This window comes from Ranitomeya variabilis, chromosome 1 (assembly GCF_051348905.1).
Source record: "Ranitomeya variabilis isolate aRanVar5 chromosome 1, aRanVar5.hap1, whole genome shotgun sequence".
In the NCBI taxonomy this organism is placed as follows: Eukaryota; Metazoa; Chordata; class Amphibia; order Anura; family Dendrobatidae; genus Ranitomeya; species Ranitomeya variabilis.
The window spans coordinates 595,700,144-595,716,867 of NC_135232.1; the positions used below are offsets into that span (position 1 = coordinate 595,700,144).

At 47.1% G+C, this 16,724-nt stretch overlaps 1 protein-coding gene across 2 annotated transcripts in view; it reads right to left on the reverse strand.

The window, feature by feature from the left end:
* The window catches only part of LOC143807841 (uncharacterized), a 42,947-nt gene extending 26,654 nt beyond the window's left edge, over positions 1–16,293 (reverse strand). Inside the window, exon 1 of one of the 2 annotated variants that reach the window (XM_077289849.1) lies at positions 16,025–16,293. In XM_077289849.1, the coding sequence (XP_077145964.1) occupies positions 16,025–16,181 (157 nt within the window). In that variant the 5' untranslated portion in view covers positions 16,182–16,293. Of the gene's footprint in view, positions 1–13,751; positions 13,913–16,024 lie in introns of those variants that run through there. The other variant, XM_077289943.1, reaches the window with a different exon arrangement.
* Between the last annotated feature and the right edge of the window lie 431 nt (positions 16,294–16,724).

A 16,724-nucleotide genomic window follows, 5' to 3' on the forward strand; every position in this document is an offset into this window, starting at 1 on the left:
TTATAAGTGGTAAAGTCTATATTATTACACGGTGATTCAAACAGGTGCAGAGAGAAACTCAAGTCCACAACACTTGGAGTAAATATTAAATGCAGCTTAGCAGTCTGTTATGACCTGGTGGTTAAGGAGCAACATGGACGAGCTCTGAGGAGATGGTATCTTTACTGACCGCAGTTCCTGAACCTAACACAACACTAGAAGTAGCCGTGGAATGTTCCTGTCACTCCCTAGACATCTCGTCACAGCCGGAGAGCTAACTACCCCTAAAGATGGAAACAGGAAAGCTATCTTGCCTCAGAGAAAATTCCCAAAGGACAGACAGCCCCCCACAAATATGAACTGTGAGTAGAGAGGGAAATGACATACACAGAATGAAATCAGGATTTAGCAAAGGAGGCCACTTCTAACTAGATAGACAGAATAGGAAAGGATACTGTGTGGTCAGTATTAAAAGCTAGAAAATTCCATCACAGAGTTTACAAAAAATCTCCACACCAGACTAACGGTGTGGAGGGCAAATCTGCTTCCCCAGAGCTTCCAGCTTAACAGAATATGGAATACTGACAAGCTGGACTAGAGCAAACATAAAATGAGCTGAACGATTAAGTCCACAGAAAGTGGACAACAAATGAACATGCCCTTGCATGCCCTTGTATCTTTGCTGAACTGGACCGACTAACAAGGAAATCTAAGGAGAGATCTGAATCCAACCAAGAAACATTGACAGCTGGCACAGGCTGAAGATCAGAGCCAGGCTAAATAGCAGAGCAGGAGAGTGGAAGCAGCTGCTAAGCTAAATCCAAGGAGCAGCAGTTCCACTTAAAACCACCGGAGGGAGCCCAAGGGCAGAATTTACAAAAGTGCCATTTACAACCACCGGAGGGAGCCCAAGAACGGAATTCACAACAGCAGTCTGCAGAAAACTTCAGAGGAAAATGCAATCACGCAGAAAGTCTATGAAGCACAATTATTCTTGAGGATACTTGACATGAATAAGTCCTTGCTTAGTCCAAAACACAGATAGATATGCTTATAAGGCAGTTCAAATAATATCTTAGCTCAGCCAGGTGTCAGTATTCCGGGTTTTCCAAGTTACCTTGTGAATGATTTTGCCCTTCGTTAAGATGGAGTTTGCTGTTTTTGTCTGCCCTACTTCCTGTTCATTTGTTTAAAACCCGTGTCAGGTGTTAGCCTCTCTGCTGCAGTATTCTGCTTGGTTTCTCCATCAGCTCAGCTGCTTGTCTGCTGTACTTCTACCCGTGGCTCTGGACATTCTCTGCCTATGTAAGTTACGCTCTCAGTCTGTTGGCTTGGGAACTTAACCCTTGGTTCTCTCCTCCGGGTAAGAACTCTGTTTTGGAACTGTGTTTGGGGCTTGCTGCTGGACTTAGACTGTGTTTGCTACTTAATCCTTATTTACTCCCCCCGGTGGGAGCTACTGGAAATTACACCAGTATAATTCTTTATGTGAACTTGTTTCTGGACTTACCCGTGTTTATGCCACAACTGAGATAAACTTGAGAACTTGTTTCTGGACTTACCCGTGTTCATCCCACACCTGGGATTTACCTGAGGACTTGTTTCTGGACTTCCCTGTGTTTACTTCATACCCGGATTTGACTCTTTCTGCACCAGCTGTGTTTGGATCTGCACGTCACCCGTCTCACTCACCTCGCCAAGGACTTTGGCCTAAGGACTCTTCTATTTTGCTGTATATGGCTAAGGGACTTGTTTCATTGCGAGTTATCAGTATATTGTTTGTGTGTTTTTGCTGTGTTACAAATACACTATTTGCACTAAAGAAACCCGTCTCTGTCTGTTCATTGCCCCATGCTACCAGAATCTTAGAGTTCCTACAATAGTATTACAGGATACTCCAGCCTAAAAAAAAAGAGATTCTGCTGGGGCAATGACAGAGACACGGGTAGACAAGATGTTTGCTATGATTAACTCCTTGCAGCAGGAGGTGGCGGCTGTACAAAATAAAATTAGAGACATGGACTCCCGGGCTAACCACAATGCGCAGGTGTTTGGTCAGGCTCTCCAAGATTTACGTACCTTGGTAGACGCCCAGGTTACACCACCTGTTCAGCATACACCACCTACCAGTATGCCTAAATTGCCTCCTTTCCGGTTAAATGGTGACCGAAGTCAATTCCGTGGGTTTGTTAATCAATGTATATTATTTTTTGATGTACATGCTTCTTACTATCAGTCTGATAGATCTAAGGTACTATGTATTATTATGTTGTTGACATCACGGGCACTGGCTTGGGCAAATCTTATGGTTGAAAGTCGCGATGTCCGTCTAAATAATTTGGATGATTTTCTGGCAGCTATGGCGCAAATGTTTGATGATCCCAACCGCCGTGCCTCCGCTGAAAAATCCTTGCTTTCCTTACGCCAGGGGAAACGTTCAGTCATAGAATATATTACTGAAATTAAGAGGTTAGTAGTGGATACCAACTGGGATAATAATGCTTTATTACCAATTTTTAGGAAAGGATTGTCCAGTACAATCAAAGATGAGCTAGCTCGCTCAGAGTCTCCACAGGAGTTTGAGTTATTTTTACAACACTGTGTGCGTATTGATATCCGCCTAACTGAACGCAGACAAGAGAAATGGGCGGCTTCAAATCGCATCACTAATTTTACTCTTCCGTCTAGGGAAACTACCAACAAGAACCCGCGGGAAGCTGAGGAGGTGCCTATGCAAGTGGACTCACTACAGAAACGTGGGAGTAACGAACGCCGTGAATATCGCTTTCGTGAACGCTTATGCTTTTACTGTGGTCAATCGGATCATTTCCTTATTAATTGTCCTAAATGTCCCAGGCGACCAAACAAGGTGTTGGCGGCAGTAGGGGATTATGACAATACGGACACTGAGTCAGAAGTCTCAGAGACCAGTTTACATCTAGATGCTGTGGTTCCCCTAACAGTGATGTCGACTTCCCTAAAGATCAAGGGTAGTGTTGAGCATTCCGATACCGCAAGTATCGGGTATCGGCCGATACTTGCGGGTATCGGAATTCCGATACCGAGATCCGATACTTTTGTGATATCGGGAATCGGTATCGGGATTAATATCAATGTGTAAAATAAAGAATTAAAATAAAAATATTGATATACTCACCTCTCCGACGCAGCCTGCACCTTACCGAGGGAACCGGCAGCCTTCTTTGCTTAAAATGCGCGCGTTTACTGCCTTCCGTGACGTCACGGCTTCTGATTGGTCGCGTGCCGCCCATGTGACGGCGACGCGACCAATCACAACAAGCCGTGACGTAATTTCAGGTCCTGAATGCCTAATTCTAGGCATTCAGGATTTGAAAATTACGTCACGGCTTGTGATTGGTCGCGTGCCGCCCATGTGACCGCGACGCGACCAATCACAAGCCGTGACGTAATTTTCAAATCCTGAATGCCTAGAATTAGGCATTCAGGACCTGAAATTACGTCACGGCTTGTTGTGATTGGTCGCGTCGCGGTCACATGGGCGGCACGCGACCAATCACAAGCCGTGACGTAATTTTCAAATCCTGAATGCCTAGAATTAGGCATTCAGGACCTGAAATTACGTCACGGCTTGTTGTGATTGGTCGCGTCGCCGTCACATGGGCGGCACGCGACCAATCAGAAGCCGTGACGTCACGGAAGGCAGTAAACGCGCGCATTTTAAGCAAAGAAGGCTGCCGGTTCCCTCGGTAAGGTGCAGACTGCGTCAGAGAGGTGAGTATATCAATATTTTTTATTTTAATTCTTTATTTTACACAGTAATATGGATCCCAGGGCCTGAAGGAGAGTTTCCTCTCCTTCAGACCCTGGGAACCATACAGGATACCGTCCGATACTTGAGTCCCATTGACTTGTATTGGTATCGGGTATCGGTATCGGATTAGATCCGATACTTTGCCGGTATCGGCCGATACTTTCCGATACCGATACTTTCAAGTATCGGACGGTATCGCTCAACACTAATCAAGGGGAGAAATACTCACATTGTTCTCTTCCTATTCAGATTCTGTGGGAGGGACAGTGGATACCAAGTTCTGCTATGATAGACTCTGGAGCAGGTGGAAATTTCATGGATTCTTCTTTTGCCAGGGAACATGGTATTAAGACACAGCTAAGAGCCTCATCAGTCAACATGGAAACGGTGGATGGTTCTCCATTAATTTCTGGGCCTGTAGACCGGGAGACGGTGCTTCTGAAGTGTAAGATGGAACCAGACCATCTGGAAACCCTATCATTTATGTTAATATCTTCTCCTCATTTTCCTGTAATTTTAGGAATTCCCTGGTTACGGACACAGAATCCAAACATCAATTGGGAAACCAAGGAGATATCCTTCCTTCCGAAGTGTAGCCCTACCATCAGTCCAACGGTAACGGCTCCAGCTACCCAGAATTTGGAGGAAACGAAACAGGTATCTACTCTCCCTCTGGTTTACCAGGAATTTTCAGACATTTGTGACAAGAGGAAGGCAGACCAACTCCCTCCACACAGACCATATGAATGCCCCATAGAGCTGCTTCCCGGGGCAGCGATTCCTTTTGGCCATGTTTACCCGTTGGCAGCTCCAGAATTAAAGACATTACAGGAGTATATAGATGAGAATTTAGCCAAGGGGTTTATCCGACCATCTTCTTCACCAGCGGGCGCTCCCATATTCTTTGTAAAGAAAAAAGATGGCACTCTAAGACCGTGTATTGACTATCGGGAGCTAAACAAGGTAACCATCCGTAACAGGTACCCATTGCCGTTAATTCCTGAATTGTTGGAGAGAGTTCGCCAAGCTAAAATATTCACCAAATTAGATCTTCGCGGGGCATATAATTTACTCCGTATACGTCCCGGAGATGAATGGAAGACAGCTTTCAGATGTCGGTATGGACATTTTGAATATTTTGTGATGCCATTCGGACTCTGTAACGCTCCTGCTGCTTTCCAACACTTGGCCAACGATATTTTCAGGGATTTACTGGATCATTATGTAGTCATTTACCTGGATGACATCTTGATTTTCTCTGATTCCCTACAGGAACACCAGGAACATGTCAAGACCGTGCTCAGACGTTTGAGAGATAACCATTTGTATATCAAACTCGAAAAGTGTGAATTTAATTGCTCCAAAATTAAATTTTTAGGCTATGTTATTTCTCCTCAGGGATTGAATATGGAGTCCAGCAAGATCCAGGCGATCATAGATTGGCCGGTACCAGGAAACGTTAAAGAGGTACAAAGATTCATTGGTTTTGCTAACTTTTATAGACGTTTTATCTGGAATTTTTCGGAAATTGTCCGTCCCATCACTCTCCTCACTAAGAAGGGGAAGAAGTTTGTATGGTCTCCGCAAGCCCAGGAAGCCTTTGATCGCCTAAAGGTTTGTTTTACCACGGCTCCGATATTGACGCACCCGGATCCTGCACTGCCTTTTGTCGTGGAGGTGGATGCTTCTGACTGTGCACTGGGAGCAATCCTCTCACAACGAACCGGAGATAAAGATTTGCTGCACCCGTGTGCCTTCTTTTCTCGCAGGTTATCATCTGCTGAACTGAACTATGATATTGCAGATAAGGAACTTTTGGCAATCATTTCCGCTTTTAAAGAATGGAGACACCATTTGCAGGGAGCAACTCAACAGGTAGTAGTGCTCACAGATCACCGTAATTTGGAATTCCTCAAGTCCGCCAGATGTCTCTCTCCTCGACAAGCTAGGCGGAGTTTGTTCCTAAACCAGTTTGATTTTGTCATCTCGTACCGCCCAGGTTCACGTAATGGGAAGGCCGATGCACTATCCCGAATCCACATGATGGACTCCGTGCCTGGGACCCTGTCTAAGACCATCTTGTCGGATGCCAATTTCATAGGAGTGCTCCAGGACCGGGACCTGTGGGAGGAGATCAAGCTGGCCTATGATGGTGACGTATTTCTTGCTGCCCCACCTGACAATGTGAATCTTGTCTTTCAGAATGGTGTATGGCTTAGAGAACGCTGTATTTATGTCCCTGAGGCTGTGAGACTTCGAATTCTCAAATTGGTCCATGACTCCGTATTGGCTGGTCATCGGGGGGTACAGAAGACGCAGGAATTTTTAAGTCGCTTTTTCTGGTGGCCTACCTGTTTGAAGGATGTGAATGACTATGTCCGCTCTTGTGAGGTTTGTGCCCGGTACAAAGTTCCTCGTGTTTCACCTACTGGCCTTCTGAAGCCACTACCCGTACCATCTCGCCCTTGGGGGTCTATTTCGATGGACTTTATTGTGGAGTTACCCACCTCTGGCGGTAAGAATACTATTCTGGTGGTAGTGGACCGTCTAACGAAGGCTGCTCATTTTATTCCTTGCAGTGGTCTTCCCTCAGCTACAGAGACAGTGGATCTGGTTATTCAGAATGTTTTCCGGCTGCATGGGGTACCAGATGAGATCATCTCTGACCGGGGAATACAATTTACCTCTAGATTTTGGAAAGGATTTTGTTCTGCACTCCACATTAATGTTTGCTTGTCTTCTGCATACCATGCTCAGACCAATGGGCAAACCGAACGAACCAATCAAACCTTGGAGCAATATCTACGCTGTTACATCAGTCATTTGCAGGATGATTGGCTGAAGCTTCTTCCGTTAGCAGAATTCTCGTATAACAACTCACAGAGCAGTTCCACGAAGGTAACGCCTTTTTTCGCCAATTTGGGATATCATCCAAATATTTTGCCTAGGTCTCCGGTTGCTACTTCGGTACCAGCAGTTCAAGACAGAGTGGCAGTGTTGCAACGTAATCTTGAAGTTTTGAAAGTCTCCCTGACCGCAGCACAGGAGCGTTATAAGAAGTCGGCTGATAGATTCCGGAAACCGGCACCCATGTATAAGGTAGGAGACTCGGTTTGGTTGTCTACCAAGAATCTAAGATTGGGTGTTCCTTCGCAGAAGCTGGGGCAGAAGTTCATCGGTCCATTCAAGATCACTGGGATTGTGAGCTCTGTTGCTTGTCGGCTGAAGCTGCCACGAACTCTAAAGGTACACCCAGTATTTCATGTTTCTTTATTAAAACCAGTCTCTCTCAACACATTTCAGGGACGTATCGTACCTCCTCCTCCACCAGTGTTGGTTGATGGCGAAGAACAATTTGTTGTACAGGACATTATCGATTCAAGACTTCATAGGAACCGACTTCAGTATCTGGTTAGATGGCAGGGTTACTCTCCTGAAAAGGATTCTTGGGAACCAGTAAGTAACATCAATGCTCCCCTGAAGGTTGCTCAATTTCATCATAGATACCCAGACAAGCCTGGTCCAGGATCGTCCTGAGGCCGTTTCTAGGGGGGGAGTAATGTCAGTATTCCGGGTTTTCCAAGTTACCTTGTGAATGATTTTTCCCTTCGTTAAGATGGAGTTTGCTGTTTTTGTCTGCCTTACTTCCTGTTCATTTGTTTAAAACCCGGGTCAGGTGTTAGCCTCTCTGCTGCAGTATTCTGCTTGGTTTCTCCATCAGCTCAGCTGCTTGTCTGCTGTACTTCTACCCGTGGCTCTGGACATTCTCTGCCTATGTAAGTTACGCTCTCAGTCTGTTGGCTTGGGAACTTAACCCTTGGTTCTCTCCTCCGGGTAAGAACTCTGTTTTGGAACTGTGTTTGGGGCTTGCTGCTGGACTTAGACTGTGTTTGCTACTAAATCCTTATTTACTCCCCCCAGTGGGAGCTACTGGAAATTACACCAGTATAATTCTTTATGTGAACTTGTTTCTGGACTTACCCGTGTTTATGCCACAACTGAGATAAACTTGAGAACTTGTTTCTGGACTTACCCGTGTTCATCCCACACCTGGGATTAACCTGAGGACTTGTTTCTGGACTTCCCTGTGTTTACTTCATACCCGGATTTGACTCTTTCTGCACCAGCTGTGTTTGGATCTGCACGTCACCCGTCTCACTCACCTTGCCAAGGACTTTGGCCTAAGGACTCTTCTGTTTTGCTGTATATGGCTAAGGGACTTGTTTCATTGCGAGTTATCAGTATATTGTTTGTGTGTTTTTGCTGTGTTACAAATACACTATTTGCTCTAAAGAAACCCGTCTCTGTCTGTTCATTGCCCCATGCTACCAGAATCTTAGAGTTCCTACAATAGTATTACACCAGGGAGGCCTGGGTAATAGTTTCAGGTTCTTGCAGAGCAGAAACAGCTTACATGTCCAGTAAATGCAGATGGAAGTAAACACGAGCAGCAGATGAAGGAGGATTACTGGAAACTTGTGTATGCAGCAGGAACTCAGAGCAGAGTAGCAGGATAACCCCACAGGTTCACAGGAGCATGTATATAGCCAGGGAGTCACCAGAGGTCAGGAGCTGGATGCAAGGCTGAATACTCTAGCACAGACTGAAGGCTGGGGTGGAGTTTTATAGCAGGAAGACACAGTGCACATGAGACCAAAGACGCCAACTTGGAATAGGGCAGTAATGCACAAAAGGTAATAGAAAATGTTCAGAGTCCTGACACCTCTCCATTATTAACCTGGCTTAATGTCACCTTACAATAGCAAGGTGGCATTAACCCTTTATTACCCCATATCCCACCGCTACACGGGAGTGGGAAGAGAGAGGCTAAGTGCCAGAATAGACAAGTTAGATTGTACCCACCCAGGGGCGGTCCCTGTACGATGGGCGTCGCGGACCGGGGCCTCCTATCTTCTTACGATGACGTCCTCTTCTTGTCTTCCTGCCGCGGCTCCAGCGCAGACGTACTGATTTGCCCTGTTGAGGGCAGAGCAAAGTACTGCAGTGCGCAGGCGCCGGGAAAGGTCAGAGAGGCATAGCCCCATGTGGGAAGTAAGCAGATCAATGCATTCCTAGGTGTGCGGAATCCCCGTGATTCCGCAAATTAATGAACATGCTGCGTTTTTTTCCGGAATGCGTTTCCGCTACGGAAAAAAAAGCAGCATGTGCATACAAAATGCGGATTGCATTCTATTAATAGGATGCTTAATGTGAGCATTTTTTTTGAGGTTTTTATCACGTTTTTATAGCGAAATAACACGAAAAAAAACCACAAAAAATCCGGAACGTGTGCACACAGCCTTAGGGCTCCTTCTCACTTGCGTGAAATACGTCCAAGTCTCGCAGGTTAAAACCCAGCTCTGCCGCCGGCACTCCAGAGCAGAGCGTGCGGCCGCACAGCAATACATGGAGCTGCACAATCCGCTCCCTAGTGCTGGCGGCAGAGCCGGGTTTTAACCTGCGAGACTCGGCCGTATTTCACGCAAGTGAAAAGGAGCCCTAAGGGTGTGTGCACACGTCAGGATTTCTTCAGGATTTTTTGCGGATTTTCCAGATAAAAACGCTATAATACCGCATATATATTATGCATCCTATTATTTAGAATGCATTCCGCATTTTTTTGTGAACATGTTGCGTTTTTTTCCGAAAAAAACCCCGCATTCCATAAAAAGAAGCAACATGTTCATTATTTTAGCGGATTTTTTGCGGATTTCCCATTAAATTGGAGTGTCAGGAAAAAAAACTAAAAAAATCCACATAAAATCCACAAAAAAACGCACAAAAAACGCGTAAAAAACGCAAAAAAAACGCATGCGGATTTCTGGCAGAAATGACCGGATTTTGTCAGGAAAATTTCTGCAAGAAATCCTGACGTGTGCACATACCCTTAGACTGAAGGATATGTTTGAGCCTGGTGTGTCACTGTGAGGAGGGTGGGGCTTATACAGGTGAGGTAACTCTGTCTCTTTTTGTGAGAAGGGTGTGAGCTGGTCTCTCTCTGTAAGGGAGGTAGGGGATCATATACAAGAGGTAAATTTGTCTTTCTGCCTCTTTCTTTCACCATTTGAAATGGAGAAGACATCACCCGCCCTCCCGACCTGTTATAATCACGGTCAAAAGGGTGTGTTTCCCCAGTCAGGAAACGCTGCGTATTTGACACTGCGTAGAGCCGCAGCATCAAACACGCAGCGTCCAGATGTTACAGCATAGTGGAGGGGATTTCCTGAAATCCCATCTCCACTATGCATTAAAACACTCATGCTGCAGACCCGCGTAAACGGACATGCGGCGCATCTTTTCAGAACGCAGCATGTCTGTTTACAATGTGGCGCTGCACCATAAATTACCCATAATCATTAGATGCGGTAAAACCGCATCTAATGATTAGTCACATCATGGGAGGTGGAGCTGCATATTCATCACTGTAATGAGCGGTACCATGTGACCGCTCACACAGGACAAGCTGCCGGCACTGAGAGGAGGCATCGCGGGAGCTGGGTGAGTATTTCTCTGCAAGCGGGCGGGCGCACGGGGGGTGGGAGGTGGGAGGTGACCCCCAAACTTTATTTTTAACAAAAAAAAAAATAAATAGATTTTTCATCTCTTCTCTCCTGCGAGCGCAGCAGGAGACAAGAGATGAATGCCACCTTCAGCACCACACGCAGGGGACAGCGCTTAACTGTAGCGCTGTTTCTCCTGTGGCGGTACATGCACACGGAGGAGAGTGCACACTGTTATTTGTGTGCACATGTGCGGGCCACTTTGCGGACCGTGCTGCCGGAGAAAAACGGACATGTCTCCTTGTTTTGCACACGGACACACGGTCCGTGAAAACATGCAGGCATGTGCATAGACCCTTATGGACTACGTCGGACTCAGGGAGTATACTGTTGGTTTATTATTTTTCTTTTTTTCTAGGAGACAAGGGCTTCGCTTGGATTACTGTTGTGAATTCCGTTCTTGGGCTCCATCCTGTGGTTGCGAATGGTATTTTTGGGAGTTCTGCTCTTGGGCTCCCTCTGGTGGTTTCAAGTGGAACTTAGCAGCTGCGTTCACTAATCGGTTCCCTGGCCTTGTTATTTAACTGGGCTTTTGGCTGTAGTGGATGCCAGCTGTCAATGTATTTCCTGTGGATTCAGTCCTTTCCTGGAAGTTCTCTGTTGGCCAGTCCATTTTCAGCTTAAGATAAGTTCTGCTAGTTTTTGGGTGTTTCCCTGCTTATGACCTTCTGTTCTGTTTAGTTTATGTCTCTTTTGTCCAGCTTGTCATTATGAAATATTCCGGCTAGTTGGAAGCTCTGGGGTCGCAGATTTGCCCCTCCACACCGTGAGTCGGTGTGGTGGTTATTTTTTGTAAACTCTGCGTGGACTTTTAGTTTTTATACTGACCGCACAGTAGCCTTTTCTATCTCTGTCTATTTAGATAGTATTGGCCTCCTTTGCTAAAATCTAGTTTCATTTCTGAGTTTGTCATTTCCCTCTCCACTCACCGTCAATATTTGTGGGGGGCTATCTTCCTTTGGGGGTTTCTCTGAGGCGAGATAGTTTTCCGTTTCCATCTTCAGGGGTAGCTAGTTCTTAGGCTGTGCAGAGGCGTCTAGGCAGAGTTAGGTACGCTCCACGGCTATTTCTAGTGTTGGTGTTAGGAGTAGGGATTGCGGTCAGTAAAGTTACCACCTCCTCAGAGCTAGTACATTATTTGTTTTACCCACCAGGTCATTTCAGTGCTGCTCCGTATTCACTAGGTCATATCAGTGATTACTGTCTGTGGAGCTGCTACCTCCTCTAAGCTTGTCCATGATTGGTTTTACCCACCAGGTCATCTCAGTACCGCTCCGTAACCACCAGGTCATAACAGATTACCAGTACAATAAAAATATGGTCAAAACTGTGTAGTGTTTTATTTAATTAAAATACTTTATTCTGCATGTGTGTGTTTTATTAACCCTTTACCAAGTATAGGATTACTAATGGTAGGTATCTTATTGACGCCTCTCCATCACTAAGCCAGCTTAATGTCACCTTACAAAGGTGACATTAACCCCTCATTTCCCCATATCTCACTGCTACTCGGGAGTGGGAAGAGAGAGGCAAAGCGCCGGAATGGGCGCATCTTACAGATGCGCCATTTCTGGGGCAGCTGGGAGCTGATATTTGTAGCCGGGGGGGGGGGCAATATCCATGGCCCCTCTCTAGGATTTGAATAACAGCCCGCAACTGTCTGCGTAGCCTTTCTGGCTATAAATTATAGGGGGACCCCACATTATTTTAATAGCCAGTAAAGGCTAAATATACAGCTGTGGACTGATATTCATAGCCTGGGAGCTCCATGGGTATTAACCCCTTCCCAGGCTACAAACATAGGTCCCCCAGTGGCTGGCTTTCACTCTCTGGTGCAGAAAATTGTGCGGGAGCCCACGACATTTTTTTTAAAAATTTTTTTTAAAATTAAACAGATATTGCTTTTAAGGCCGGGGGCACACTTGCGAGAAACTCACATGAGTCTCTCTCTCTCGCCTCAATATATTCAGCTACATAGAAATACATGCAGCCGCACACTCCGGTCCCGCATGCCGGCGGCAGTGCCGGTTATTGAGGTGCGAGACTCATGCGAGTTTCTTGCAAGTGTGACCCTGGCCTAACGCAGGTTTTGTGTGTGTGTGTGTGTGTGTGTGTTTTTTTATCTAAGGCCAGGATCACACATGCGAGAAACTCGGAAGAGTCTCGCATCTTAATACCCGGCACTGCCGCCGACACTTAGGAGCGGAGTGTGCGGCTGCACAGAAATACATGCAACAGCACGTTCCACTCCCGAGTGCCGTCGTCATTGCCGGGTATTAAGATGCGAGACTCGTCCGAGTTTCTCGCATGTGTGATCCCGGCCTAACTCTTTATGTACCATTTTATTATATTTATTACTAAACAACGTGCTTGGTATTATCTATCTATCTATTATCTATCTATCGTATGTATTTATCTATTATCTATCATCTATCTATTGTATCTATCTATTATGTATCTATCATATCTATTTATCTAGCTATCATCCATCTATCGTATCTATCATATCTATCTATTATCTATCTTTCGATATACCGATCTAGCTATCGATGGATATATCTATAGATAGATATATTTATAGATAGATAGATACGATATAGACGTATAGTGCTGCCTGGGACCCGTTCGCTGTCTCTGCTCCCCGTGTGCTGCCTGGGGCCCCTGTGTACTGCCTGGGTCCCTGTGTGCTGCCTGGGTCCCTGTGTGCTGCCTGGGGCCCTGTGCACTGCCTGGGGCCCCGCTGTACTGCCTGGGGCCCCGTTCGCTGTCTCTGCTCCCCGTGTGCTGCCTGGGCCCCCGTTCGCTGTCTCTGCCTCCCTGTGTGCTGCCTGGGCCCCCGTTCGCTGTCTCTGCCTCCCTGTGTGCTTCCTGGGCCCCCGTTCGCTGTCTCTGCCTCCCTGTGTGCTTCCTGGGCCCCCGTTCGCTGTCTCTGCTCCCTGTGTGCTGCCTGGGCCCCCGTTCGCTGTCTCTGCTCCCCGTGTGCTGCCTGGGCCCCCGTTCGCTGTCTTTGCCCCCCTGTGTGCTGCCTGGGGCCCCATTTGCTATCTCCGCCCTCCCCCCATGTGCTGCCTGGGTCCCCGTTCGCTGTCTCTGCTCCCTGTGTGCTGTCTGAGACCCTGTTCGTTCGCTGTCTCTGCCCCTCTGTACACTGCCTGGGGCCCCGTTCTTGAGTATATCACCACCGATGCTGCTATCATGAGGCGAGTTGAATACTTTGCCTCAAGCGGCAGAGTATTCCTAAAGACAGGGGGCGGCAGAGCGGCAGTCAGAAGTTAGAACAAGTGGTGCTGACTCTCCCTGCAAATGCAATCCCTGCGCTCTCTGACACTTGCTGACAGTGCAGTCAGTGTCACAAACAACTGAAACAAGGTAATGTGCGGTGCGGTGTGGCGTGCCCAGCAGCAGGTGAGGTGACTTACTGTTACCACCTGGCCGGGCTGAGGTGCAGTCAGAAGCGGTGCCCTGTCTCCTGACCTGCTGGCTGCTGTGCTTGTAGCAGTAACCGGTGGCAGGCAGGCTAGTAGTAACTAAAAAAAACATCATTCCCCACCCCCTCCCCCCACATGCTAGTGAGTGTCGTTCCGTGAACGAGCTGATAGAGCCGGCTCCCTGCTGCTGTGAATCAAAGAAGTCAGCTCTGCAGCTGAGTGAGCCGAATTTTTTTTTCCTTTCTGGTGCTCCTGCCTGCAGCTTGTCAGACTGTCTGTGACTCATGTGGAAGGAGAGAAGTAGCTGTGGACTGTTTGTGAGCACTGTCTGGAGAAATGGTGCAGACAAGCACAGGACAGGACAGGGTGGATGGGAAAAGAAAGTAAATGCTTCCTATTGTTAACCCTTAAGTGCCCACAGACTGCAAGCATTAGGGTATGTTTTCCACGTTCAGGAAACGCTGCGTGTTTGACGCTGCGTTAGAGCCGCAGCGTAAAACACGCAATGTCCACATCCCGTCTCCACTATGCGGTAAAACACGCAGGCGGCAGACCCACGTAAACGGACATGCGGCGCGTCTTTTCAGTACGCAGCATGTTTACAATGCGGCGACGCTCCGTCGCCGCGCCGTAAATGTACCATAGACTATCATTAGATGCGATAAAATCGCATCTAATGATTAGTCACATGCGTAGAAACTGCGTAAATGCAGCTTACTACGCATGTCTGCCGGCTCACCTGTCCCGCCGCCTGAAGTCCCTCGTCCACTGCAGTTCTTGCAATAACTTATTGTGAGAACTGCTGTGCACGTGACCGGGACTTATCTCTGGTCACTAGTCTGGTTCTCGCAAACAGCTGATCAGCTGATTGTGAGAACGCTGCAGTGTAGGTGATCGCTGGAGAGCTATCTCTGGCGATCATCTACCGGCTCTGCTACATCTAGATGTCACGTCAGGCATCCAGATGTAGCAGAGCCAGACTCGTCTATCTACACTGTGTGCACATACACCATACACCATGCAACAACAGGCGACAAGCTGCGACGACATGCAACTTGCATTACTACATAATCAGAAATGTAACAAGCGTAAAGATCATGTGCGTCAGGTTGGGCGAGTAAAGAGTAAACCAGATTTATTTGTACTGATTTTACTACACGGGGGGGGGGGGGCGTTTTGCAGTTCGCCTCAGGCAGCAGAAAGGCTAGGTTCACCCCTGTATATCACTCAGTCAATCCTGTGCGATGTCTGGGGCCCCATGCGCTATCTCTGCCCTCCCTGTGTGCTGCCTGGGGCCCCATTATTAAGTATATCACTCAATGGTTCTCAAAAGCAAGATCCGACTTACAGCAGCTGGGGTATAATCTGGCCTAGGCCACTTTAACCCCGGTTATATACTGGGTGGGGTGGTTACTCTGGCCTGTTACACTGGAGACAGCAGGGGGCAGCGATATACCAGAAACAGCAGCCGGCAGCATTATACTGGAGAGGGGAAGAGGGGGGAAGGGGGGTCTGCAGCGATATAGGTATAAATCAGGGACACCAAGAATGTCAGGAACCTTTTTAGTGTAGGAAGAGTTAAAATCCACCTTTGAGGCTGAAGGTCTTAGTTTTGTGAGACACAGCCATCTGATACAATGGTTACTGGTTACATTTGCTCATATAGTACCACCAGTACCAGCATTTGCTTTTAGAATTTTTACTTCTCCGCTATCAATAGTACATTACATTTTACCCTATGTGATTTTTATCAGTCTTTATTCCTACGACTGGTATCCTTGTCACCATGTTTACTGATATAGTACCACAAGTCCCAGCACTTGAGTTTATTGTTTCCGTTTGAACACTGAATGTTATGTTTCTATTATATATTACCAGATTTATTATTCTGTACAATTTCCCTCTGTCTCATCTGTTTCTATGCACTGACCCTTGACCTCATGATGTCATCGTATGACCTGTGTTCCTGCCTATGTATGCTCTGCTGGTTGTCCTGCACACATGCACGCTTGACCTGTCCATCTCACATGTGCAGAAGCTTAGAAGGACGGTCATGGAAGTTTCTGCAACAAATCTGCTGCAAATTAATCTGTAGAGAGATGAGCGAGTGCAGGGGGAAGGTGGTGGAGGAAGGCGGAGAGCTGCACAGATCAGATGTCAGAAAGAAGTTTAGAAGAAGAAAAAAGTTGCGCAGCTTGTGCACAAGAAGCAGGGACGAGGACTTTGTGCAGATAATGGAGGTGTATAACACATGCAGTACTCACCGACACCAAGAAGCCACCCACCAAGCACCAGTAACGTTTTGGTCTTCATGATGTGAGTGCACGCATGGGAGGAGTGGCCCCGAGTGTCCGTGTACTCACAAGGATGACGCAACTTCCTAGGAGCTCTGCCTCGTGGTTTGCACTTCCGTAATAACATACAGAGCGAGAGCTGGAGAGCGACTCATAACAGGCCCTCGAAACCGCAGGGACTGAAGACTGGCGATGAGCGAGCGTGCTTGTCACTACTCGTCACTCGCTCGGGCATCAGTGTGCTAGGGATGCTTGTCACTCGGTGGGTATTTTTTATGCTTGAGTCCCCACCCCAAATGTTTGGCTCTTTGTAGACTGCCAATGAACATGTGTGGATTGCCTGCCAGTCAATGTAATACCAGGTCCGTAGCCATCTTGAGTGTGGCATTACTGTGATTGGCTGGCAGCATAGCGTCATCAGGTCTATATAAAACCCGTGATGCCATGCTCAGCGCACACTGTACCCTGGAAACAGGCAGAGTAAAGAGGTGTTGGTGAGACATTGAGACAGTGGTAGCTGCATATTAGTTCGGGATACAACCACAGTTATATTTCTGTGAAGTACAACAACAGGGCTAACGATAATATTTCTACTGCTGTTAGCAGCACTGACGGAGAGTGTTGTGAATTTGGATTCTGGGCTCCCCCGGTGGCTACTGGTGGAATTGAA